This window comes from Catharus ustulatus, chromosome 3 (genome assembly GCF_009819885.2).
Source record: "Catharus ustulatus isolate bCatUst1 chromosome 3, bCatUst1.pri.v2, whole genome shotgun sequence".
Classification (NCBI taxonomy): Eukaryota; Metazoa; Chordata; class Aves; order Passeriformes; family Turdidae; genus Catharus; species Catharus ustulatus.
The window spans coordinates 15,796,269-15,821,332 of record NC_046223.1 but is presented as its reverse complement, the minus strand read 5'-3'; the positions used below and the strand labels follow the sequence as shown (position 1 = coordinate 15,821,332).

The 25,064-nt window shown below is 41.1% G+C and overlaps 1 protein-coding gene across 3 annotated transcripts in view; it reads left to right on the top strand.

Moving 5' to 3' along the window:
* Positions 1–23,484, top strand: part of STON1 (stonin 1) — a 43,068-nt gene extending 19,584 nt beyond the window's left edge. For 2 of the 3 annotated variants that reach the window (XM_033055937.2, XM_033055938.2), the window contains exon 4: positions 217–4,354. In XM_033055937.2, the coding sequence (XP_032911828.1) occupies positions 217–291 (75 nt within the window). In that variant the 3' untranslated portion in view covers positions 292–4,354. Of the gene's footprint in view, positions 1–216; positions 4,355–13,319; positions 13,422–13,693; positions 13,818–15,190; positions 15,247–16,234; positions 16,329–17,473; positions 18,070–19,576; positions 19,850–20,656; positions 20,747–22,514 lie in introns of those variants that run through there. The other variant, XM_033055939.1, reaches the window with a different exon arrangement.
* The last annotated feature ends 1,580 nt before the right edge of the window (positions 23,485–25,064 follow it).

Genomic DNA, 25,064 nt, shown 5'->3' with positions numbered 1-25,064 from the left:
ATCTGATCAAAGACGAGACTGAAAAACAGAACTGTGAATGCAGCTTCTTTTTTCCTCACTTGAGCTATTTTTGGGAGTAGTGGTTTTGAAATCTGTTGGGTCTGGAAATATTTTGATTTTGCGTCAAAGCTTTTTTCCATTTCGTTGTTGCAGTTCACACTTTCAGTGTCCAATTATTTGCTGATTCTACCTGCTGTTTTTGTTTTCTGCCTACAGGTTGAAATTGAAAAGAAGTGGATTAGGCTTGATGGAGAAGACCCAGATAAGGCTGGCAACTGCCTAATGCAATGAAAGAGGAAAAGAGGACAGGAGGCACCGTCACAGGATATTAGTAGGAATCAATTTACATAGGAAATTCTATTGTTAGAAGAAGCGCAGTGACCTAGTTTAGGGTAAACACAGTCATTGACATTTTTTTAGTGCTTATGGGTTTGAGTCTGCAAATCAGTACTCATTTGGCTGGCCTGTGTTCAAGTAAACTTCCTGTCATGGGAGTCCTGGTATGGGTAAGGTCTCCTTGTCAGGGTGGCAGGATGTGAGCACTTCATTGACTGATTCTAGTGTATTGTTTTCCTGTTGTCTATCTCTGACCTGGGACTGAAAATGGCACTAATCAAAGGGTTCACGTCACTTGGACATATGTTTGGTAATAAAAACTTTCAGAGTGCTTATGATCTATCAGCACCTGTGTAAGGTCCAGAAGGACCAATTACATTTTTTAGTGCTTGAAAACTAAAGTTCCTGATGTTTTGGCTCCCCTTGATGTATGTGAGCAGAACAAGTCCAAATAATATTCTTGACCAGAGCTTTAATTAATGAGTTGGAAATTGGGTGATTTAATTGGGAAAAAATGTCCTCTGCAATAATACTCTTTATTCTTCTGTGGCTACAACAGTCTCCTCCTCAGCACTTTATAGGTTCACTCTATAATCTCTTGGGCAAGAAACTATATGTCAGATGTGACTTAAGTTTTTGTGCCAGCATTAGGCAGTTTTTTTTCACTACTGTAGCAAGTGAGATAAGGGGTGGATTCTCAGTGAGTGTAAATCAGTCATTTCATGTGATGAGTCTTGGAGAATTTACACCAGAGGAGGCTTCCCAAGCAGGAGAAAAACCTGGTTGCTGCTGTTTGCTCTGTATCTCCCTTAGGATGCAAGTTCCAGATGTTGGTATGGAAACAGCAGGAGCTGTGGCTTTGAGCAACTTTTAAGACATGCAAGGAAAGCGAGATGTTTTCATGCTCCTGGCTCTAAAGGCGTTTTCCATGGGGAAATAGTGCAGGAATGGACTGTCACAAAAGACATGAAGCTGTGATGCTTCATCAGGCAGCCTGAGCTACTAATCACTAATGTTAGTGTGTAACTGTGTTTTCAACAAGCAATTGGCCTTTAGGGAAAGGTTCTAATACTTCCCTTCAGCCATAATCCCCTTTGTCATTTTCTGCAGGCTGTAATTCCAGGTCTGAAAAAATATGATCAATTAAAAAAATGCTCATTATACCCTTTTTTTTTCCCTGCAGTTTTTTAACATTAGCCTTATTTCAAATTAAAATAAGTGGAGAACAAAAATATAGTAATGCACTGCCTCACTTTATATCTTTATATTTTGTACAGTTTGTAACTGTTTATATGAACACTGTGTAAAAATACACATAAATGGCATTCCCCAAAAGTAGAAATATGTGGGATATACACAGAGAAAATTACCAGTCTGAGGAAACAGAAGACCATAATATGAACCTAGTTCATCACAATAAACTTTTCCCCCCATCCAGAAGCTGAGAATGAAATGGGTAATAGATTCTATAGTAAGTCCTGAGGGCAGGTTTTTTATGGGTATTGTATTGCCAAAGCCCCAAATAGACTATAATGGTATTTGGGCTTCTCTATATATCCCTTTTTATTAGCAGATTATATTGTTATAAATCTAGGCAAGCATTGGACTACAGTAGTGATCCAAATATGTCTCAGCTGTTGCAATTCTCCGTCTGTGTTTTGACTTGAGAAGCTATTAGCACCTTCATGTCATGTTTGGTGTGTTTTATTCATATTTAATTTTAGTTTATATTCTGCTCAGCTGAACTAAGGGGCACAGCACTGCCACCAGGGCAAAGTGTTTATACTTAGCAACGTGGCAAGCTCTACAGTTTGCTGAAGTCCATGGCTGTACTACAGCTACAATATTTATTAACCTCTTTGCTCAGTGACGTAGAGGAAGCAAAATATGCATTGCAATTACCTGCACTTACTTTGTCTAAGGCTGACTTGTTTTGATTGGCATTAAACAGCTAATTCAGTAAACTTATTAGCAGTAGTTGCTCTCTAAAGCCTGACTTGCCCAGCTGGTCCCTATTTTTCTATTTGAAGAAGGAGGAAGCTAAATATCTCCATTCCATCTCTTGCCTCTTAGGATCTCCATTCCCAGCACTCACCTCCTGGGCATTAGGTAACTGGTGGTGTTACAGGTCCTGCAGAAGCTGTGGCTGCTTTTCTGCTCTCAGGTGTCTGCTGTGTCTCAGGAGCCTATGTAGAGTTGGCCCTTCAAGATACAAGCTATTGTTTGCAATGGGTGGCTTAAACAAGGAATGACCACCTTACAAGTCACCATTCCTGCTAGAGAGTTGTATTAAAGTGTTATGGTGCAAATGATAATTCAGACTTACTGAACCCAGTAGCATAAAAAGGTCAAGCTACAGCTTTATCTGTGTTGCAAACCCCTGGATTTTCATCTGAGGTTTGCAAGACTCATGATTAACTTTAGATCAGGGTAACAGGGAATTTTTCCCACAGAAATACCTCTACACTGAAAGAAAGCTACTCTGTTTAATACATGGCTTTCAGTTTAAACTGAAATTAGTGCAGCCTAAGGTTGAATAATTGCCCTGTTCAGTCTCATGTTGATGTTTATATGCCTTTATGTCAGAATATTTAGAAGTAGGCTGCAGTTTAATGAAAGAAAATTTGGGTTGTCTGACTTTTTTCCCTGCCATCAAATTCTAACTTCCTGGTATATTGCAACATGCCAAACCAGAAATAACCAGGCTTCTCCTTTCTTCTGTGTTGTCTTGAGCAACTGAACTTACTGAAAAAATATTCTTAACTTTAAAACTCATTGCTAACATTTTCCATGAATGTTATAGCAGCTGATACTGAGTAAACATATGGGCTCCGAATTCTTTAGAAATCTGGGCTACCAATAGTCTAATTGTAATTTTGGGAAGGGGAATGGAGATGAGGAACAATTGCTATAAGCTGTTGTGAGGCAGAAGCAGTGTCCAGCTAGCAGAAGGACTGGAGCTTTAAATAACCTATGAGGTATTGGCATCATGTGAGGAGCCAGGTTTCACACGTGTCTGATCTCTGCTTCCTGCAGCGAGCACCTGCAGTCACTGAAATGCTTCCAACTGTCTGGGTCACTTAAGATGCTGACATTTTGCTAGCATTTACCTCAGAGCTGTGTTTAGATGTTATCTGTGTTTCCTTCACAAAGGACCAGCAGGGTTTGAGAGATTTTATATTTAAAACAAATCAATGAGAACAACTATTTTTATAGTGTGTTTAAACAGCCTTACAAAGTGTTGTATTTGCTGAAACCAACAAACTTTATGAAGTTTATCTTTGCATTCATCTTTCTCATACTAATTGTATTACTCCAGGTAAATGGTACTTGATGTAATTTTGGATTCAAACACCCATTGGAGTCAGTGGAAGTCTTTTAACTGACAAAATGGGATCTGCATCAAAGTCTCTAAGAATAAAAGAGAGGCAAAAAAAAAAGAAGAAGAAAGGAATAGTGCTAATAGTCTGTAGATTATTTTTTATGTCAGTAAGAAACCTGCAAAGCCTGCTTATTCCAACCAGAAGAAAGCACAAAGGGTAGGAAAAGAGAACAATGGTTCTGCTGCCCCTGGGTAGAAAGTCTTGAGAAATGAGGATGATGATGATGATGCACTCCATTGAACTTGATACCAAGCCACTGTCATCCTTATGCTCCTTGCTTTGTTTTCCTACAGATTTTGTATCAATCGTCCAAAAGAATTTTACATGTTTTCATATGTCACTCGTGGTTGTGTTTATTTTACCTGGCAGACTTATTTGCTGAGGTCTTGGTGTCCATACTTCTATTTTGCATTCATTTGTCTTTTTGATACTTAACACGGTAACTAACTGCTGCAGTTAGTAGTTCTTAGCAATAATTTTGATAACTCTGAAGCAGTGCTGTTACTCCTAATGGAAACTATAATTTTATTTGAGTCTTTTGTCAGTATTAGTGCAAAGGGATCATGCTGATAATGTTGTAATAACATTTTGTAGATTGCATATTGATTAAAAAAATAAAGTTGTATTTCAAACTAGCAGTTTCTTGTCTCCTCACTAGAAATTTATCAAGCTAGTTTTGAATTTACTATAATTAACTTGTTGATCTTGATCATCAGGTATTGCAGCTCATTAGAAAGAACAGTTCTAGTCTGTGCGTAGGGAATATCTCTCAGATAAAGCTGGTTGCAGAAAGCTCAGTGACTATATTACATTTATCATAGAATGGTTGGGGTGGAAGGGACCCTGAAGATTATCTAGTTCCCTGCCATGCACAGGGACAATTTTCCCTAGACCAGGTTGTGCAAAGTCCCAGCCAACCATGAACACTTCCAGGGGTGAGGCATCCACAGCTTCTCTGGGCAACCTGTGCCAGTGCCTCACCACCCTCACAGTAAAGAATTTCTTCCTAACATCTAATCCAAACCTGCCCTCTTTCAACTTAAAACCATTCTTGTCCTATCACTAACTGCTCTTGTAGCAGCTTTTTATAGCCCCCTTTAGGCATGGGAAGGTGCTGTAAGGTCTCCCTGGAATCTTTCTCTTCTCCAGGTTGAACAGCCCCAACTCAGTCTGTCGTCACAGGAGAGGTGCTCCAACCCTCTGAGCATCTCCGTGGCCACATTCTGAACTCACTCCAGCAGGTCCATATCCATCTTGGGTTGGGGGCCCCAGAGCTGGATGCAGCACTCTGGAGGGTTCTCGCAGTGATTCACGGCAGACCCTTTTCTACCTTATTTCATAGCCCTACCAACCCAAAGAATGCTGGGGCTTTTCCTGTTTAGTGCTCCCTCTGGTCTCTCTGGGATATTTGAATATAATGTAGCGACAACTGTTTAAGACTTTCACAAATATCAAAGCCTGTTCTGTTACTAGGGAAACAGTGAGACCTCTGTGGGGAAAAATGGGAATGAAGCAAGAGGTTTATGAGGCAGCATTCAAAGAGTGGGCTTAAAGAATAAAATAACTGTGCCACTTGTCCTGTGCTGTGGTGTCTGTAGTGGAGCAATCAGCCATTCTGGGAAGCACTGGGGAATAGAGTTAACATCCATTTTCACTTCAGTGGTGTGCTATCCTTAAGAGCACCTCCAAATGGAAAGTAGGTATCTAGCAAAAGCATAGTTTCCTTACAGAGCTTAAACACTGTGCAATGTTTAAAGGTAAGTGAAAAACATGATTCAGGGACATGAAAAAATGAGATGGCAAATTGCTGGAATATAAGTAAAAACATGAAAACATTTATTTTGGGACAGCTTCCCAGTACTTGCAATGCCTTGTATGTACTATTTTATAGCACTGTTCTTAGCAAAAACAACCTGTAACTTTTTACAATACTGAGCATAACATGTTGTAAGTTGTGCTCATGCTCCCTGCTGAAGCCTCACTAATAAAAATAAAAGCATTGGCTCAAAAATTCTGCACTGCTATCCCAAATCCCAGTGTGATTAGGTATTTCTGGTTGTGGATGGATACAATCCAGTATTGCTTTGCATCATGATGGCCTTTTTGGTTTAAACTGAGAATTAATTTCCATTCCCAGCAATAAAAGTCCACGGGAAAAAGTCTGAAGTGGGCATGTGCTGGGAGTAGGAGATCTGTGAAGTGACCAGCAGTGGGGGTAAGAGAGGAAACAGGAAGTGAACCGGGAGCGGGCAGGAGAGGGCAGCAAGCAGAGCGTGTTTCCACGGAGTTGTCTCTAAGGGGAACTGATGCCTCTCCAAGTTAAGTTGAAAAGTTTACTGAGGAAAGGGACTGAAACAGAAAAGTGGGGGGAACCCGTGCAGAGAAGTGCCTTCAAGGGAATGTATTGAGAACAAAGCTGGGAATAACTGCGGGTGGCTGGGTGAGGAAAGGAAGTGAATGATCTCCTGGGGTGGGGAGGAGGAGCTGAAACAGCTGGAAAAGGAGCAGGGGGAATATGGGCAGAGCGACTGCAGGTGGCTGTGAGACTGATGGGGGACACAGCGAAGATTCCCCACCCGAGCAGGGCACTGCCTGGCCAGGCAGAGGGCCCTGCTCTCATACACCACATCCTGCCAATCGTGCACCAAGCTGAACTTGCCGGGCTGGAGCATCCCTGTTTCACATCTGCACTGCTCTCGGCAGTGGTGACCTGTCCTCAGGACAATCTTGCTAATGCCAGGCAAATGACAAGGTCAGTGCTGTAAGGAATGCAATGAAAATATCAAACCAAACCCAGCAGTGAAACAGGGAGGATTTAAAGCAAGAATGGTGATACCCAGAGGTGAGCTACCACTGTAACCTTCCTGGACTGCCATCTAGGAAGGGACCTTCATCTCTCATCTGCAGCATGGAGCAGGTGTTACTGTCTAAATGTAAGTAATGACACCGGGATTTAGGTGAGACTTCATCTGAAGTGGAGGGAGCCAACTGCTGCCTGAACAGAAAAGGGAACAGGCCATTTTACCCCCTGCCCCCATCCATAAATCCATTACTGAATATCTTTGATGCTAATTATGTGATTATAATATCAGAATGAAAGTGCCAAAAATCTGCTCAGGGTAGGACTACACAAAAGTGGGGCTGGAGGTAAAAAGAAATGTAAAAAACAAAGAAAAATGGAAAGGTGTGTACAGTTGTGTATTAGGACAACATCTGTTTTTCTCAGAAAAGGAAGCTCAGGAATATGACCTTTAGCAGATATTGGGGTCCTCATATAAATGCTTCCCACAGCCAATATGGCAATGAAGGTTACTCTCCATACATCTGAATTATTCTTTAGCAGAGCTAAATTGGTATTAATGAGGCAGTAAGAAGGACAGCCTGACTGCTTAGCTGTGCTTCAGCCTGTCTCCCAAAGTCACTTGCTGGGTGATTTTAATGGTTGCTTGGTGCTGCAAATTCCACTGTTGGTGCAAAGGCCTGATGCAGTCACTCAGCTTTATTCCTCTTGAAATTACAAATGCAAAGTTAGGCAGAGCAAACTGGCTTTGACCAAAACTTGCTGCTCTGCTCTTAATAAACTTCACACTAAAACTGCTGGACTTCTGCAATCATCTGCTCAAAAATGAACTTCCAACAGCTAATTCAAATAAGAAGAAATTATATTTCTGGCATTTATTCTCCTACTGCACCCTGCCTCTTTGTGGTTCTGCCCCCCTGAAGCTAATCCCTCTCCACAGGAGCCAGGGAGCCAGAAGCAGATGAGTGGCAATTGTAAACGGGTGAAGAAGGGGTGAGATTTCATCCACTGGTGAAGAAGGGTAAAACCAGATGGCAGGAAAAGGATTTAAAGAGCCATGAAGGCAAAGACAATGGACAAAAGAGGAGGGAGCTGTGGCTTAGGATACAGGTCAGGAGATTGGGGTCTCTCTGGGAAAAAAAAGGGTAGTATAAACATCTGTACGTCATATCCAAGGAAAGAAGGTAGACAGCAAAGGAGGTGAGGGAACAGAGGCTGAGCACTGACCCTGACAGTGGCTGGAATGTGACAGAAAGGCACAGAATAAGCACAGTGAAATGGCCCCTCCCCACCTCAGGTGGCTGCTGTTTCCTTTTGGGGCCTTCTGTCCACACAAGGCATATGTATCAGGGTGAGTATTTAGGAGAGGCAAGGCTTGTTTCATCCTCTGTTAGGCTTACTGATACTACACAAGTCTTTGGGCTTATTGAGGAGCTGAGATATACAGTACTATTCGGTATATTCAATCCATCAGACTGCCATTTTTATACAGCAGTTTGTACAGGTCAAAGCCCTTCGTAAACCCCCCAATGTCCTGAAAATTTGTCATTAAATTGAATTAAGGGAGAGCTCTTTCTATAGTTCTGATAAAGTGGATTAAATTAAAAAAAAAGAGAGCCTCTTGAAGAAACAGGAGTCATACATGATAAATGAAAAAGGAACAAATCACAGGTCCCAGTATTATCTGTCTCAGAACTCCGAGGGAAATGACAGAGCTTGTAACAAAATCATGCTGTTAATAAAATTCATTATGAGACTGGAGTGCTATATATCTATGAGTTAACAGCTGAAAACAAAGGAAACATGTTAGAGGATGTCTTTAAAATGAAATTACACCTCTGCTCATGTCATGTTATCTCCATGAGGACTGCCTGGATTCTGCAACCAGCTCCTCCTAAGAATGATTGCCTTTACTTGGAAAGAAAAGGCAAGATGGTGTTTGTATAAAATGCCTTGAGAAAGAATTTTGCAGCCCTGCAGTTGTGTGGCCATGTTCCTCTCCAGCAGCAATGCTGCATTTAAACAGGAGAGGGCATTCATGACCAAGCATATGAGTGTGCTGAGGGTTCTCTGTTTCTTAGAGGGAAGACATTTGAAAATGGTAATTTTTTTTAAATGATTAATAAAGGCTTATCATCCAAAAATAAATCTTCTCTAGACATCATGTACCAAAAGGAGTATAAATAATTACAAATTAAAACCTGTCTAGTAAACGAGTATTTGAGGTGCCCTTAAGCAGCACTATCCCAAATACAGACAAAACCCCTGAAAAATCAGGAGGGTTTGAACAGGATGCTAATCTTTTCCACAGCCTCTTCTCCAAAACTCTTGGGAGCTCTTTAAGAGACTACAATGGGGAGAGCTGTACTGGAAGCTGAACCAAGACTGATGAAACCTCCATGCTGTCCCTGGCTGCCATTTGTGAGCTTGGACAAGATATTGGAAGGGTCTGTGCCTCAGTTTCTTCTCTTAGAAGTGGAATTAAATGTTAAAAACTTCCATAAGCATGGAAATGACAACAGTGCTGTCAGGACACAGATAGTAGGTTAAGCTCACCATATCAAAGCCAGCCAGTCAGTATGAGTAATGCTAGTCACAGATATTTTTATATTTTTCCCCTTGTTCAGAATGACTGATTTTTTTCTGTGCATACCAGGCTTTCTTATGCTGTTCAGCTGAGAGTGCTTGGATGAAAAGACACCTTCCCCAGGAATTTGTAAAAGAAATTGTATCAGGTGTGTTGCTAGACCGCAGACGAAAATGGAAGTGTCTTGGTTAGCAGGAAGTGCCCTCTGCAACCTCCCTGTGCAACTTGGAAAGTCGTATTCCAATTCCAATTTCTACTTTATCCCCAGGGATATCTGTGTACTATAAGCAGGTATATCTGCTGTCCCAGCATGAAGGGGGCTGACATGTCCTGGTGACAGGCCCTTAGTTACTCACAATACACAGGGTATAATTCAGAACAGATGGGGGATGCCCACAGTGCCTTGTGGGAATGCAAATACAGAGACATGCTGTGCACCTCAAGTGCAGGTAAGGATCATTTGCTTTGGTGTACAAATTTTCCTGTGGACACAGGCAAAGTCACCGGATCACTATCTGAGACAGCTGAGCGACCCTTTCATATCAGGCTCCCCAGCTCTCCTTCCTTTTGAAGTTAAGCCTACAAACTGCTCTGATTCTAAGGCACTTTGTAACCCCTAGATAAACAGAAAGCAGGGAGCTCATTCATGAATCTTTTTTCTGCAGTTGCACCTTTCCAGAAGCTGGGCAGGACGATGGCTCTGTGCCCGATGAGGACATGGCAGCCAGCTGCAGGATCCCCATCTGTGACCTTCGGGGCCCAGCGAGATCCTCAAGGCTGCAGCTCCCTCCTCTAGCTCTGCTAACACGACAGGAAAAAAAAAAAACAGCCAGGAGAAGAATAAGGACACTTTTGGTATGCACTAGCCCAGACAGTTTCAAATGAGCGCTGTGCTTTAAGAAAGAATATGGTTTATTATTTAAATTGTTCGGTAAGCAAAGCAACATGGCTTTTCCTCACAATGATGGAGGGCATACAGAACAGCTGAATATGCAACTGCTGTTTAATTCAAGACTTAAGCAGCGTCATTAAACATATTTTCTTGCAGAGAAAAATTACTTCAATAGCAAATTGCATTTGTCTCACTTGTAAAAACACAGCTTATTAAGGATGTTGCTTCTTCTATTTTGTAGGTGTTAGTCTGGCTGTTTAATTAAGGGTCTGACAGTATTTTCATTAAAATATTTTCATTTTTCAAGATGTGTAAGCCTTAAAAATTAAAGCTTAATGGGTGAGTCTCCTTTTCACAAGCCAAACAACACTGTAACAATACAGCTACCTAAAAACTGTAAAACAAAGGAAAAAGAAAGGAAAAAGAGATTATGTTTCTAGGTTCTCAGAACCCTCAGGGCAACACCAACCGAAGGTGCATAAAGACATAAGTATATACTCTTCTACACATATGAGATTAATGAACATTTTTCCAGATTAGTAACTGCTAAATTAGTAGATCTCTGCATTAACATATGAACAGACTGCTGCAAATGTAAGCAATAATTGAGTAGTTGTACCAGATTGCTGCTGCTTAACTGCAACACTTAGCTTCAGCTACCCCCGTTTAGGAGGTAATCACGACTTCAGGCTTTATTAGAGCAAAAATGATACGCTTTTGTAGCCAGCTTCCCTAGGTGCATTCCCACACCGCGGGAACCACTGCGGCTCTCCAGATAAATCCTGTGCTCACAAGGTGATTTTTCAGGCTGGCGCTCGGAGCCCACACCGGGCAGTGGCGGGTCACTCGGAGTTTTCGGGTCTGCCTTTAGCATCGTGTGCCGCAGAGCCGCCCGGGTCTTGGGGTGCGGGGGGCCCGGAGCCCTCAGGGCGGGCGGGACAGGGCTCGGAGCCCGCAGGGCAGGGCAGGGCAGGGCAGGGCCCGGAGCTCTCAAGGCGGGGCAGGGCCCGGAGCCCTCAGAGCCCGGAGCTCTCAGGACCCGGGCGGGGCAGGGCTTGGAGCCCACAGGGCAGGGCAGGGCAGGGCAGGGCAGGGCAGGGCAGGGCAGGGCAGGGCAGGGCAGGGCCCGGAGCTCTCAGGGCCCGGGCGGGCAGGGGCCGGAGCCCTAAGAGCAGGGCAGGGCAGGGCAGGGCAGGGCAGGGCAGGGCAGGGCAGGGCAGGGCCCGGAGCTCTCAGGGCCCGGGCGGGCAGGGGCCGGAGCCCTAAGAGCAGGGCAGGGCAGGGCAGGGCAGGGCAGGGCAGGGCAGGGCAGGGCAGGGCAGGGCAGGGCAGGGCCCGGAGCTCTCAGGGCCCGGGCGGGCAGGGGCAGGAGCCCTAAGAGCAGGGCAGGGCCCGGAGCCCTCACGGCCCGGGCGGGGCAGGGCCCAGGCGGGGCAGGGCTCGGAGCGCTCAAGGCGGGGCAGGGCCCGGGCGGGGCCGCGTCCCCCTGGCAACGGCGCCTTAAAGGCGGGCGGGGGCTGAGGGGGCGGATGCCGCTGCCATGGCTCACAGCAGCCCCGTGGTGAGGAGCTGAGCTGGGTTAGGCTGGACTAGGCTAGGCTAAGCTTAGGGGGTCTGGTCGCTCCTCCTTGAAGTCGCCGCCCAGCCAGGAACCGCCGCCCGTTGGCTGGCGCGGGAAGCCCAAGGACGACATCGAAATCCATTTATTGAGTTATTTAAAATTATTTAAATTTTTCTGCTGTAAATGACCGTCAGTGGGCAGCAGTGTGGTGGCGCGGGGTGGCACCCGGTGGCTGCAGCTCGGCAGTGCAGGGATGGACCGGCGGCCGTGACCCCAGCGGTATTTGGCCGCTGCCGCCTCTCCCTGCCTGGGGCTCCCGGTGCGCCCTCGAAGGACGGGAATCACAGGGGAGCCTTGGAGGCTTTGCTGGAACGGGATGTGGATAAGGCCTCCTTTCCTTCACAAAGCCGAGTTTGAGTGTTACCCCTGTCCATGGCCTGGTTCTGGTGAAATTCTGGCCTGTGTGCATTAAACTGGAATACAATAGTGTCTATGCCATAACCATTCTTTAATTTGGAAGCATGTGGTGCTTGAATTTTACAGTTGCTGTGTGCAGTTTTTATATAGCACAATAAATATTTGTGCTCACTGTAGCTTGGCAATCCTGGGGAGAGGAATAGGCACGTTGAAAGATTTGCATTCAGATTCTTTTCTGGATTAGCAGTGGAGGCAGAGCATTTGGCATACGGGCTGATCAGCAGCTTTTAGTGTAGAGGTACAAAAGGAAGTTTTTTTTCCCTCTTCAACTTTCTAATATCCTGAAAAAGTGCTGGGAAGATCTTTGGAGGTTGATCACCCCTGATCGAGTATGGTTGTTTAAAGTGGTTGTGTTGTTTGCTTTTTCCAGAAAGTGTAACATATTTCTTCTTAATATCTTCTTTTCTTTGAAAAGAAGTTGTTTGTCACCTGCACTTTAGATAAGTAAAATATTAATTTGATATTTAAAAAAAATTAAATTATTAATCCACAATCTTGTAAGGTTTCCTAAAATATCTCAGCTTCATTTTTCACCTTGTGCTAGTCTGGTGATAATGATAGTCAAGATTAATAAGCTTTAAATTGCTAAAAACTCATTATCTTACATTTGTATTGGAGTGTAGGAATCTTGAAGCTCATGTGTATCTGCTGTCCAGGACTGGAGGATTAGGATTTAATCACTGACATGGGCAGAAGAAGAAATAAAATGTTCTGTTGGAGTCCTATTGTAATGTAAGATGAATGATCTGTGTTGATGAAAGTAGTGTTCAAATTTCCACAGCTAGGTTGCTATACAGCACCAGACTGTTTCCACAAAGAAAAAGAATCTTTTATTTTTTGTGGGTTCCTTACATTCTGCTTCTGATGGAACTGGCAGTTCCATCAGTCAACAGTTAATTTTTAATAGCTTGTATTAGTGGTTGGCCCTTAGGTTAGGAGCTATGATTCTAGTCTAATACAATGGGGTTAGACAAGCTTCTTTGAAAATACAGCACAGCAATGTTTTTTTAATGTTTCTAGGACTTTCCTAAACATGTACCAAATTATTGGTAGCCTAAGCAATACTTTGAGGCTCAAATCCACTACTATTTTAGGGATGTTAGACTTAAAAGAATGAGTGGACTTGAAGACCTTTGCATCTGACATTCAGTTTATTAAACTGATCTATTCATGCTGTTCAGTTTGTAACAGCAGTTTATGAAGTAAGATTAGGCTTTGTGCTGTCTTTTCAAATGCCTTAATGCTCATCTTAGCTTGAAAATACTTATTTTTTTCTACTGTAGCCTGAACTATACAAGTCCATTATCGAAGATGTGATTGAAGGTGTGCGGGAGCTCTTTGCAGAGGAGGGTGTAGAGGAGCAGGTTCTGAAAGACTTGAAGCAGGTTTGTTGGGTTCCCTTGCATTAATAGCAGTTTGTGTTTTTCTTTCGAGATGATGAACCTGTCCATTTCTTTGCCCTCCAAAACATGCAAACTTTTGCCCTTACTTAGAGTTACAAGTATCCTGCGAGTGGTGTGGGGGCTGCTGGGAGTTGAAATTGGTTACTTGGATAGAATCAGTCAATTTATTCTTGGAAGAGCTGGGAATACCTGATTATCTTTTTTGATGCAGTTTGTTTTTTAAAGCTGATATTTGTTGACCTTCCTAACTGCAGCTTTGGGAAACGAAGGTGACACAGTCTAAAGCAACAGAAGGCTTCTTCAAACATAGCCACTGTTCTCCACGGTTCAGTCTGCAGTTGCCACACAGGTCTCGCAGCATTTTGCAGACTTCAGCAGGTCAGATGTTGTTGGACACAATGCATGCAATTTAAGAATATCTCAGTGATATTTTTGGAAGACTTGGAATAATCTTGGTTTGTGTATATATCTTGTGACTGTATCTAGCTTGATGTGGAACAGTAATTATTTGAAAGCAGAATTTGGCCAGTGAATGATGAATTAAACTTAATAAACTAATAGGATTCTGTCTACATGCTCTTGATCAGCTGCTCATTTCCAGTAGCAAAACATGCAGTGTTTTAGCCTTCTTGTCTGCAGTCCAATACTGTAGCCCTTCAGTTGCAAATTAACCTGCAAGGTTAACCTGCTTCTCCTTTTGATGTGTGTCTTGATGTGTGCAGAGGTTTTTGGCTCGTTTGTGCCATGCAGTTCTGCTGTCAGGTTGGGGTTTAATCTGGTTCTCAATTTGTTAAAATGTAATCTCTTGCTCAAACAGAACAGAGGAAGCTTTTTAGTTTTTCTTTCACTTAGTTTTTCTAAAAGCAGCGTTCCTGTTGCAGAGGAGCACTTGGCTTTCACACAGTCTCTGACATCAGGACCTGTTCTTCTCAATGAAGTCCAGCTGACCACTGTGGTATTGTTGTGGTAGAGTGTAGTAAGTACTCAGCTGAGACTTATCCCAACGTGAGAGGCTGTTAGGACCTTTGCCCATGAAGGACAAACCCCATATGAGATGATTTAATGAAAATCTGTGTTGTAGTGTATTTGAAGCTTGGGCAGGCATTCTTTATCTGTGAATCTGTGGGATTCTTTTCTTTTTTTTTCTTTTTTCCCCCCTTCTTTTTTGTGTTTGTTTGGATTTTTCACAGTCTTCCTAGTTGAATCAACTGTTTTTGGAGGCAGGTGTTTTATTTGTTCCATGTAACTAAAGGGAATACACTTTTGTGTTTTCAGGCTATTGGAGGTTTTATATTTAATGAGCATTACCTTCTCACCCTTAAGTTTTTAAAGGGCAATGCTAAGGCAAAGCAATCTGTTGAGTCAAGTAAATCTGTCTGTTTGTAAAAAGGGGGCTTGAATTACCCCGTGGATAGAGATTTTCAAAGTACTTAGGGCTACCTGAATTGTTTGCTTCCAAAATCCTGACGAAAGAAAGTTTTCCCTTTGCCCTTTTCTCTCCCATAGAAGTCAGAATGGGGTCCTTTTGAAAATCTTATCCTACTGTTCCTACTTTTAGCATCATTGGATTTGCTCTGCTGTGAAAGAAAATGCTTGCACATTTTCCTCAAGTTGACAAGGCAATACTTGTGCTCACTAATGAGGATGAACTGAAGTTAGATTGCTTTAGTTTCACCCGTGTTCGCTGTAAATTATTGAAAGATAACTGTATCCAAGAAATTAATGTTTTTTTTTTTTTTTTTCTAATATAGCTTCTTTTGTCATCCAAACTGGCAGAGGTTTTCAGCAGTTCACAGCAGCAAAACTGGTATGTAGCTGTAGTGATGTTTTACTTCAGTTTTGATTATGTTGAACTCCTAAATTTTTAAAATTGCTTGCCAATTATTAATTGGCTTCAGGAGGGAGAATTGTAACACTACTGCTTCTGTTGGAGCAGTGAAAAAGGATGGGATGTACCAGCTGGTTCTGCAAGAAGTAAAGCCAGAAGTGTTGGAAAGACACAGCTGCATGCATTTAGTATATGGGATGAAAGTGTAGTGGAAATGCACAGCTACATATACTTTAAAAAACCCAAAAATTATTACTGGTTGTTAAAATAGTGCATGTCTGGGAAATATTACCACCAGTGAAGCTGGGAGCAGCATTGTCTGTGAGGTGTAGAAATCATCCAGAAGGAAAATGAGTGTTTTTATAGTTGACAAGTTCAGAACTCTGGGCATAGCAAAATTTCTTTGGGGAGCAGCCACTAATTGCCAGAGCTTGATGAATTTACCGAGTGCCTCCTGAGCCTCAAGCTAAGTAGCTTGTCAAGTTGAAATATAATATTGGGAAGATGTTTGTGCAATATGTGAGTTTCTGATTTAAAAGTTGGATTTCCTCAGCATGGCTAGATTGAAAGGGAGCTGCATATCCAGCTTTTTGTTTCCCAGGAGGAAAAGAGAGTATGAAGTGACTTCATAGGCCTAGGCAAGAAACCTGTGCTGTGTGGAGTAATGCTTAAACCTAGGCAAAAGTGACTTTGAGTAGAAAAATACCTTTCTGGGTGGTGGCTACATTGAGGGGATATGGAAAATGTTACCTCAACAAAAAGGGTGATAGCTGGACAGCAGGATACATTTGGGGCAAGCTATTCCTCTGTCAGTGCAGAATATTCTTCATCTGTTTACATCTCAAAAGCATGATGCAGCTTTCCAGTGAAGATGACCACAGAGAGGCCTTCACTCCTGTTTCCCCTGGATGTTTTAGGTGTGGCACTCAGTGCCCTTTCCTGCCTAAACACAGCTCTTGCGTTGCAGGGGCCCCCACGAGTGGGCGTGACTCTTGCTCTCCCGTCATGTGTTGCTTATCCTTTACAGATGCCAGCTGGAGTGATGCTGCAGCCAGCACCAGGTAAGGGTAATGAGATGTCAAACCCTGCAGTAGTCCCCTGGGGATGTTGAAAGACAGTCCCAGGGACAGTAGATGAAACAGAGGAGAAGTTCAAGTGTGGAGTAGAGCCTCCTCTTTGTACTTGGTGTTTGTAGTGGCTGCATGGGGGAAGTAACTGCATTGATTAGTTGGTGTGTCAGTGTTACAACTTGTAACTTGTTTTCCCTTGTCAGCCCGGACACAGGTATCTCCTCCTCCCTGTGTCTCTGGGACAATTTTCTGTGTTTTCGAAAAGCTAAAGGCACTGTGGTGCTTCAGAGACAAATTGATTTCTTATTCAGATAAAATCCAACTATCCATTAACCTTTTTGATCCCACTCTTTCGGCAATAAAACTGCCTGTACTGCTTGTACAAAAGCTGCTTGTACTGCTTAGGTGTGATCAGTGGAAGGCTTAGTTCGGTCATTGACTCTTCCCATTGTTCTTTGATGAAAACTGATGTCTCTAGTTATCTGTTTCAGGTATAATTCCTGATGTCATGAGACCTATAGACTGTTACCAGTGACTGTGTCTGTGTGAGCATGTGTGTGGGGAGAAGAAAAATCAAATGAAATGTGGAACTTGGCTCTGGCATCTCAGTTCTAATACTGATAATAACAACTTTAAGCATTCAGTATTTGGAGTGATTTCTTAAGAAATGATATATACAGAACTAAAATAGGCAGGTTTTTTAGAGAGGATACCTAAAGGCCTTTAAAGGAATGAACTCTCCCTGTGTCTGGGCTAGTTTACTGTTTCGTCTTCTATTTCTTAGTTTCTGAAATTACATGGCAAAAATTTAAAACAGGGATTTTATTCATATATCTTTTTATTTTAATTCTAGTATGTAGTTAAATTATTGACCTTACTGTCATGGTACTGCGTAGGCCAAACCCAAAAAAAGGTATTTAACATGATGGACTGGATGGAAGCCTTCATTCAGAAAGCTGCTGAATGCCTGATTTTCAAGACCTGGAATTGTGCTTGAGGAAAGTTTTACTTTACAGAGGTCCTTTTTCTCATAGTTTGCCTGAGTGTCTGTTCTTATTTTTAGTGGTGACAGGTCAGTGGCCTGGATGAAGCTGTAGTTTCACCTGCTGAAGCAGTTCTTACTCTCCTCTCTGTAGGACAACTTTACAAGGTGAATATGCCTGTTGTGGTCACCCAGGCCTCAGGAGATGGAAACATTCTCCATTACCCTGTGCAGCAGATGTTTCATCCCCTGGGACAAGCTTCAGTTCTGCAGACCAGCCTTGCCAGTGCTGCACAGGTGAATGCATCTGCTGCCCATGCAGCTGGTGAAACACTGCAGCCCCAGGAGACTGCTGTCCAACAGGCTGTGCTGTTCAAACCAAGTTATGTGGAAAAACAACACCTGGAGAGCTCTGCTACCTTGGTCCAGCAGCCAACTGTGAATCTGCAGGAATTTGAAATTAATGCAGAGTTGAATCAGTGCAGTGAATCCACAGAAAAATTCCAGCATGACAATCTTCACACAGCTGTGTTTACTCCAGAATGCTCTGAAGGACTTTTTGTTGATGAATCCTTGGCCAGCAGCTCAAGCAGTGTCCTGCTGGATGTGGAGGGGCAGCTGGATGTGGAGCATCCGGAGCTGCTGCAGCAGCAGGTGTCTGATGATATCATTGACCTGATTATTGCAGGGGAAAGCTTGGATGAAAATGCATTTCTCAAGGATCAGGGCAGCATTGCTTCCTCTGACAAGGTAAGACCTTTTGTTTCTCAGCTAATGAAAATACATCTGTTAGAGATGGTTGTTTGAATACATTTCTAAGTGACAACCAGCGCCTCTAAATGAGATGAACAAAAGTTATTTTCATTTTATGCTTCATTCTTAAGCTTGTTTAGAATAGCAGTAGCTGACTGCTTGTTTTTACATTAAGAATTTGTCAAAACTACTGCTAAAATACTGTGATTGATGAGAAGATCAATTTAAAAACAGTGAAAAAATGTAATGGAGAGCTAGAATGTATTATGCTTACTGATTACTTTTGAGAATCATAGGGGATTTTTTGTAACTAAGCAGACATGAAAGACTCCTTGAGAACTTCCATATCATTCTGATATGCACATTCTGCATATGGATACTGGTCAGTTGTGGGCAGAGAGCTTTTGCAGGATCCGCTGGGATTAATTTTAACTTGTAATGTGTGAAGAGCATTAAAGTTGTATTGAGAATCCATTCAGGATGAAAAGTCAAATTTGATAAGTGAAAATCTCCTTGAAGAAAATGTATTTCCTTGGGGAAAAAGTCCTGGACAAGCTAGAACTCAGCTAGAGCTGTGTGGGAAACTTGAATGGTTTTAATTAACAAGCCACTTTCCTGACCTCATCTAATTTTAGTTCCAGAAATTATTTGCAGATGTTTGAAGTTCAGGCTGGCTTTGAGTTGTAGTGCTCATATGTGATTGAGGCAAATTTATTAAATGCAAATTTAACAACAGTAATGCCAAATGCCTGTAAATAGAAAGCAAGTTCTGTTCTCATCTGAACTCTGATGGCAGCATGATGTAGACTGTCTGTAGTGAGAATGGGAGGTCAAAACAAAGTGTTATTTTCTTGAACTAGAGAGTGTATGTGGATGGGAATTAAGTGCTACAATAAAGATTTAATGAGAAACTGAAGATGGCTGAAACCTTAAAGCCCTTCTACACTCCTATGAATGCTCTGTTTAGGAATTCCAGCACTTTTATGAACAGTAACTTGAACTACTGAAATATTTACTGTCTCACCCAGCTTTTTATATCTTTGTTTAAACAAAGCATTTTGAGTGAGTTGAAGGAGAGGGATCAGTTCATCTTGACTTTTTATTTCAAAAATGGAAAATGCTATTTTTGGAGGTGGAGGAGTAGCTTGCGTTTTTGTTTTTATGGGGGGTTGTTTTTTTTTTTTTTTTTTTTACCATAGTAATTCTAAGTGTCCACTTGATTGCCTTTGTTTTCAAGTTGAGTACAAGGGTGTAAGAAAGGAATTTTTTTTCTGTGTTGCTGAGGAATATTTGACCTGGGTTCCATTTAAGTTAGATGCAAACAGTGTTTGCCAATGTACTCAGGTTTTACAAGCAGTAGGACCTGAAACTCCATATTAGTGCCCCAGGCTCATTGATTTATTAAACAAAAATGTCAGCCTTTGTGCTGAACTTCCATTGTGGTGATGATTCACAAGCTGTCCCTGGTCTCTTTCATTCCTGTCCCATGGAACCCATGGAGCAGACAGAATCTGATTTACCCCTGGAGAAGGATCTCTGCAGTGACATTGAAGGCATAAGTCAGCTTGATGGCACTGGGGATGTGTCTTCCAATGAACAAATACCACATACAAAAGATAAAGAAGAGAATGAATTAGTTGGCTTTATTGATTCAGAGGATCTGAGAGTTCTGGATGATGAGGAAGACTATGATGAAGATTGTGACAGTTCTTCAAACATTGAGTCCAGCTGCAGTGATGGGGACAATGAAGACCTCCAGATAGATATAGTTGAGGAGGTAATTTACTTTTAAGCCTTTAGAAGCACATAACAATATTAGATATCTCTTGACTGTTGAATTGTTGGACCTGGAACAGTTCCTGGTTCGTTTAATGTGGGGCATGCACAGTGAGGTTACAAACCTCTGGAGATAGGAGGTACTGCAGAGAAATTACTTGAAAGCTCATTATGAAGAGTGTGGCCAAATGAAAGAACTGTTAGAAAGTAACTTGTTTATTGGATGAATTAAGATACTTAGCTATCAGAATTACAGTTCTATTGTAAAACCCTGGCTGCAGTGGAGTTCTGCTTTTTACTTAAGTAAGCTATTTAAAGAATTAGATTTAAATGAGATTTATTTAAATAAGATCAGAATAAAAATCTAGTTTCGTCTTTCCTTCTAAAGGACCACAGGGGATTAGACAGAGAACAGTGTAATTTAAGAGCCCTGTTCTCTGGTTAATGCCCTGTCTTTCCTAGGTTTTCCTTTTTCCTAAAGACATGCAATTTTGTATTTTATGGGTTTATTCACAAGGGAATCAACTTGTAACATGTGTACTTCACATAAATACAAGTTGATGAGTGTTTCAGTTACTGGGATCTGCTTTGTAAGTTAGCAGTTTTTTGGTTTTTTGATTTATGTTTTTGTTTAGGGTGTTTTGGGTTTTTAGAATGTGAATGTGTAAATGAGGGAGTGCAATGTGGTCTTCACAGCCTCCAGGTCTTGATTTTTGCAATGGTAGCTTTATTGTTCTGGGTATGTTTAATTCCAAATATATTCATTGCTATTCTGAAAGAATGTATAAAACAGAATTTTAATCTCTAGGACCCCCTAAACTCTGGTGATGATGTCAGTGAACAGGACATTGCAGACTTGTTTGACACCGACAATGTGATAGTTTGTCAGTATGAAAAGGTACAGTAATACACTTTTATCTTTGTTCTTTAATCATCCTAAATAATATCTTCAGCAAATCCATGTCTGCTCTCCTGAGAGTGCCTTCTGAAGAAACTCTAATGCTGTAATAGAGTGTTTAAATGATGTGTTTAGCTGACAATAGTCTGAAGACTTTCCTACTGTTCTCTGAGAAGAGGATAATCATACTGGCCCATTAGAGGAAAAGGGAACAACAAGTCTGGCAAAACTATGATCTTTAAAGGTGCAAAAACTTGTTTATTTCCTTAACTTTTAAGTAAGATCAACATCTCTGGATGTATGTAGGCATATTCAGCTGTGAATTAAGGCTTATAAAATGGATAACAGAGAGGTGTGTGTACTTTCTTTAACTTTTTCTTTGCAGTGCTTAGTGAGAGATTTTCCTACCAGAATTTTGTTGTGTCTGGAAAACAAAGTTGCTAAGTGCCTTTTTGTCCTCCTTCATTTTAATGTTTAAAATTCAACCTTATTTTGAACTCCTGAAGATCAAATTAAGTCCTTTTAGCTATTGCAGGGTTTTGGATGCTTACATGTCAGTAATTTTAAAGCAAATACGGAAAAATGTGGCTGTAGCTTAAGAGTATGCCTTCACTTTTTTTTTCAATATTCTTTCAAAAGTGACTAGTTATAATTTTTTGTGTGTCTAACTAGGCCTATCTGAAAGGTTGTCTGTGTTTTAGGAAACAGAGAGGTTATTTTGCAAAGTCATAGGGGTATGTGTAGAAAATGCCTCTGAAATGAAGCCATTGGTATCTGTTGTATTGAAAGGTTCACCAAACTTTGCAGCTTCAGAACTCAGATGTTACAGTTGCTGTAGGTAATGAATACTGTTGTCTAGAGCAAATTCTGTCTGAAACAAGCTGAAAAATTGCTTGAAAATCTAGAAGAAACTACTAGGCAGGTCAGTGTTGGGCATGTCTTATAGGAAATTTAATATCAGATGTTATTAGAAATTGGGAGTTACAGAAGCTAGGGAAAGATGTTGGCAACTTTCCCCTTTACAATACAGATTTAATAAAACATGTAGACCCAATAGAAAGTAGATAAAACCAATTATCTTGTATTACCTTGCTACCTTTAAGACAATATTGTTGGTAAAATTGCTGTCCTCTTTCTTTTTTTTCTGAGATTGAAAATAGACTGATACAGACAATTCAAGGAATTTTCTAGAGATATTTAAAATTCCCTCTTTTAATATTAAACAAAACTTTCTGCAGAATGGGTTTCCTTGCAGGCCTTTAAAAAGAATATGCAAATTCTTTCTTTTTTGTTTTTTTAAATTATCTGTGTTTGCTTTTAAGCCAAATTTTGATGCTTTTAGCCTGTTCCTAACACTTCTGTGCATGCAATATTGCTTTGCCATGTGAAAAAGAAAATGCATTTTAGTTAAACTGGTTTGCAAGGTGTGCTGTGTTTTGGGATTGCCTCATTACTTTTGTCTTGTTCTGCTGGTGTTTAACTGCTACAGCTAACACTTTTTTGGGGTGAAGTTGTGGGATGGGAGAGTGGGACAGGATGGGATAAGATTCAGGGGGTTTCCCTCTTGAGAGGGCAGGGAGTCCTTTATAAACAACTGAAGTATAATACTTCCTTTGGATATTTTGGGCCATAAGGATTTTAAAATAAAAACCTGGTGTGTAAAACAGGTTGTGCTTAAATCTTGGGGGTTTTTGTTTGTTTGTTTTTTAAATGAATGGTCTAATGTATATTTGTGGTTGCATTAATTTTGATTATTATTTTTGATCAGATTCATCGAACTAAGAACAAATGGAAGTTCTACTTAAAAGATGGAGTGATGTCCATTGAGGGCAAAGACCACGTTTTTGCAAAAGCCACTGGAGATGCAGAGTGGTGAAACCTCGCTCCAGTATATCCTTGAAGACTGTGGCATTATTTCCTTATAAGCTTTCTGTCAAACAACTGGACTTTCTGTTGTTGGGCCATTAAAAAAAAACAAACCAAAAAAAACCTGCAAAAAAACCCCAACAAAGCTGTGATAAAAAATATGCAAAATCTGTGTTGTTAAATTATGTTGTTAATCTGTTTACTTTGCAAACTAAGCCACTTTATTGTTGGCTACTTAGTTGCCTTTGCTGTTTTTTTTCTGATTATTTCATTTTTTCCAATGAAGAAGCATCTTTGGTATTAATGACTTTCAAGTTTGAAATGTTGTTATATCTGTTTGTAATTCAAGAAATTAGAGAAATACTTGGTAATTAGTAAAGAAATACTTATTGATTATAATTGAATAAATTTTAGTTCTGTTGTTTTTAACTGAGGTATGACTTGAAAGATAATGTTTTGTTATTCTTTTCAAAGACTTTTGAGTTCAGAAGAAAGCAATATCTGTGCATGTCTGAAACCTGTGGCTATTTCTGAAGCTGCACATTTCTCTTGATTTTTTTTCCAGTTTCTTTGTGGTTTTTTTTGGATTTGAGTTTAAAGGCATGCACTCTAGATGCAATAAAGGTAATGTCTGGGAAAGATCCTGGAACTCTTAATATATGAGAATTATTACTGTTTATTCTATACTAGCTTTGTCTACTGAGATGCAATGAGTAGTGTGATGTAACATTAAAATGTGATTTATTTTCACTGTCAATGCAAAGTTATTTAAGTTTGCTACTGTACATTTCCACTTTGTTCTAGGACTACAGACCAGTAAGCTGTGAATGGTACAAATTGTGCATTATAATAAAAGTGTCATCTCATATCTATTTCTAGGGCAGAGTTGGTTTTGTGTTCCCTCACTATAAACTCTGCTTAGAGAAATGAGTACAAGCCGTGCACATGGCAGTAGCTCACCCTACCATGAGAACTGCATTCCTCCCAGCCCTCTGCATCAACTTTTTGTTAATTCTTCTAGAAATAAAGGTCCAAAAGAAACTTTGAGCCCTTGTCTTTCTGAGCTGCAGCTTTTCCCTGGCTGGCTTTTGTTCCTTGCGGGGCAAGATGGGCAACTCCATGGTAAAGCTGCAGCTGGGCTGCCTCAGAACAGGATCATCCTGCTGGAAGGGCAGTGCTCACTAAGGCATGCTTCCCCCTGCCTGCTGGAACGAGACACTGTGAGGCATTTTGGTTATCTCCAGTCCCCGAGAAGGGTGCAGAGGCTGGGAAAAGGGAAAGTGGGAGAGAATGAATGTAGGGAAGAAATGAAGGGAAACACCCCAGTCCTTGTTCATAACGGTGCAAATCCCTGTGCTGATGCCATAAGGCAGGAAGCAGTTTGTTAGCAACTACTGTGGTTCTTGTGTGCTTTGTTGATGCATCTGTTACTCTCCAGTATCAAAGACAGGACACTGAACTAGAGCACTTGAACCAGGTGTTACATTTCTTTTGTCTTTCATCGATGCTGCTGCTGGAATGTGAGGAATTGTGTATTCAGAGGCAATTAAAATATTCCAATGTATAATTTCTTTTTCCCCCATTTGGATGACTTGTAACTGCACTGCTGCTACACTTCAGACCCATAAATGCACAAGAAATGCAGCTCGTACCACATGATAGATACTTTTAGTTTTCAGCATTATCTCACAGGCTCTGAGGTGCTCATGCTCTGTAAATGTGAACATTAGTAACTGTGGGACCATTTTTAATGTCAGAAAAGACTGGTAGCAGAGGAAGTGTGGCACAGGAATCCATGGGACACAATTGGATATGCACCATTCACTTAGCACCAAAAAGACTCTGAATGATACTTCTGAATTTGACCTGTTTTTCTTGGTCACTATAAAATAAAGTGGCTAAAGAGCACTTAGTTTTAGCTAGTTTTAAAGACAGCATTAGTAAAGAATTACAGCTTTGAACAGGACATTTACAAATAAATACACCTGAAGTCAGGAGTTTTTTATACTGAAAAAGAAATGCTTCTTATTAAAATGTAAGCTCTAGCCAGTGACTTGAGCAGTAATCAGTGCTTTTGATCTGAATAGTTTATGACTTAATGTTTTTGACTGCTGCTACTTGCAGTTTAGCAAACATATTGCTGAAGATGTGACAGGATGGAGGTGCGTAATACCAGTTATGCCCTTCAAAGAGATTTCAGTAAATGGCTGTCCTAAAACTTTACACTAGGAAGAAGGTAAAGTAAAAATAATGAGATAGAATAACAAGTGTAACTTGCATGAGAAGCTCTGGCATGAATCTAAATCTCTAATTAAAGTTGTACTTATTTGCTTACTTTTGTGTGTAGACAAATTTTAAGTCTATAAGTCACATTTAATGTTTTGTCAGTGGTTTTTATTTTTTTTTAACAGAAATGTTGTAAATGGTGGATTCCACTCCACTTTCAGCAGTT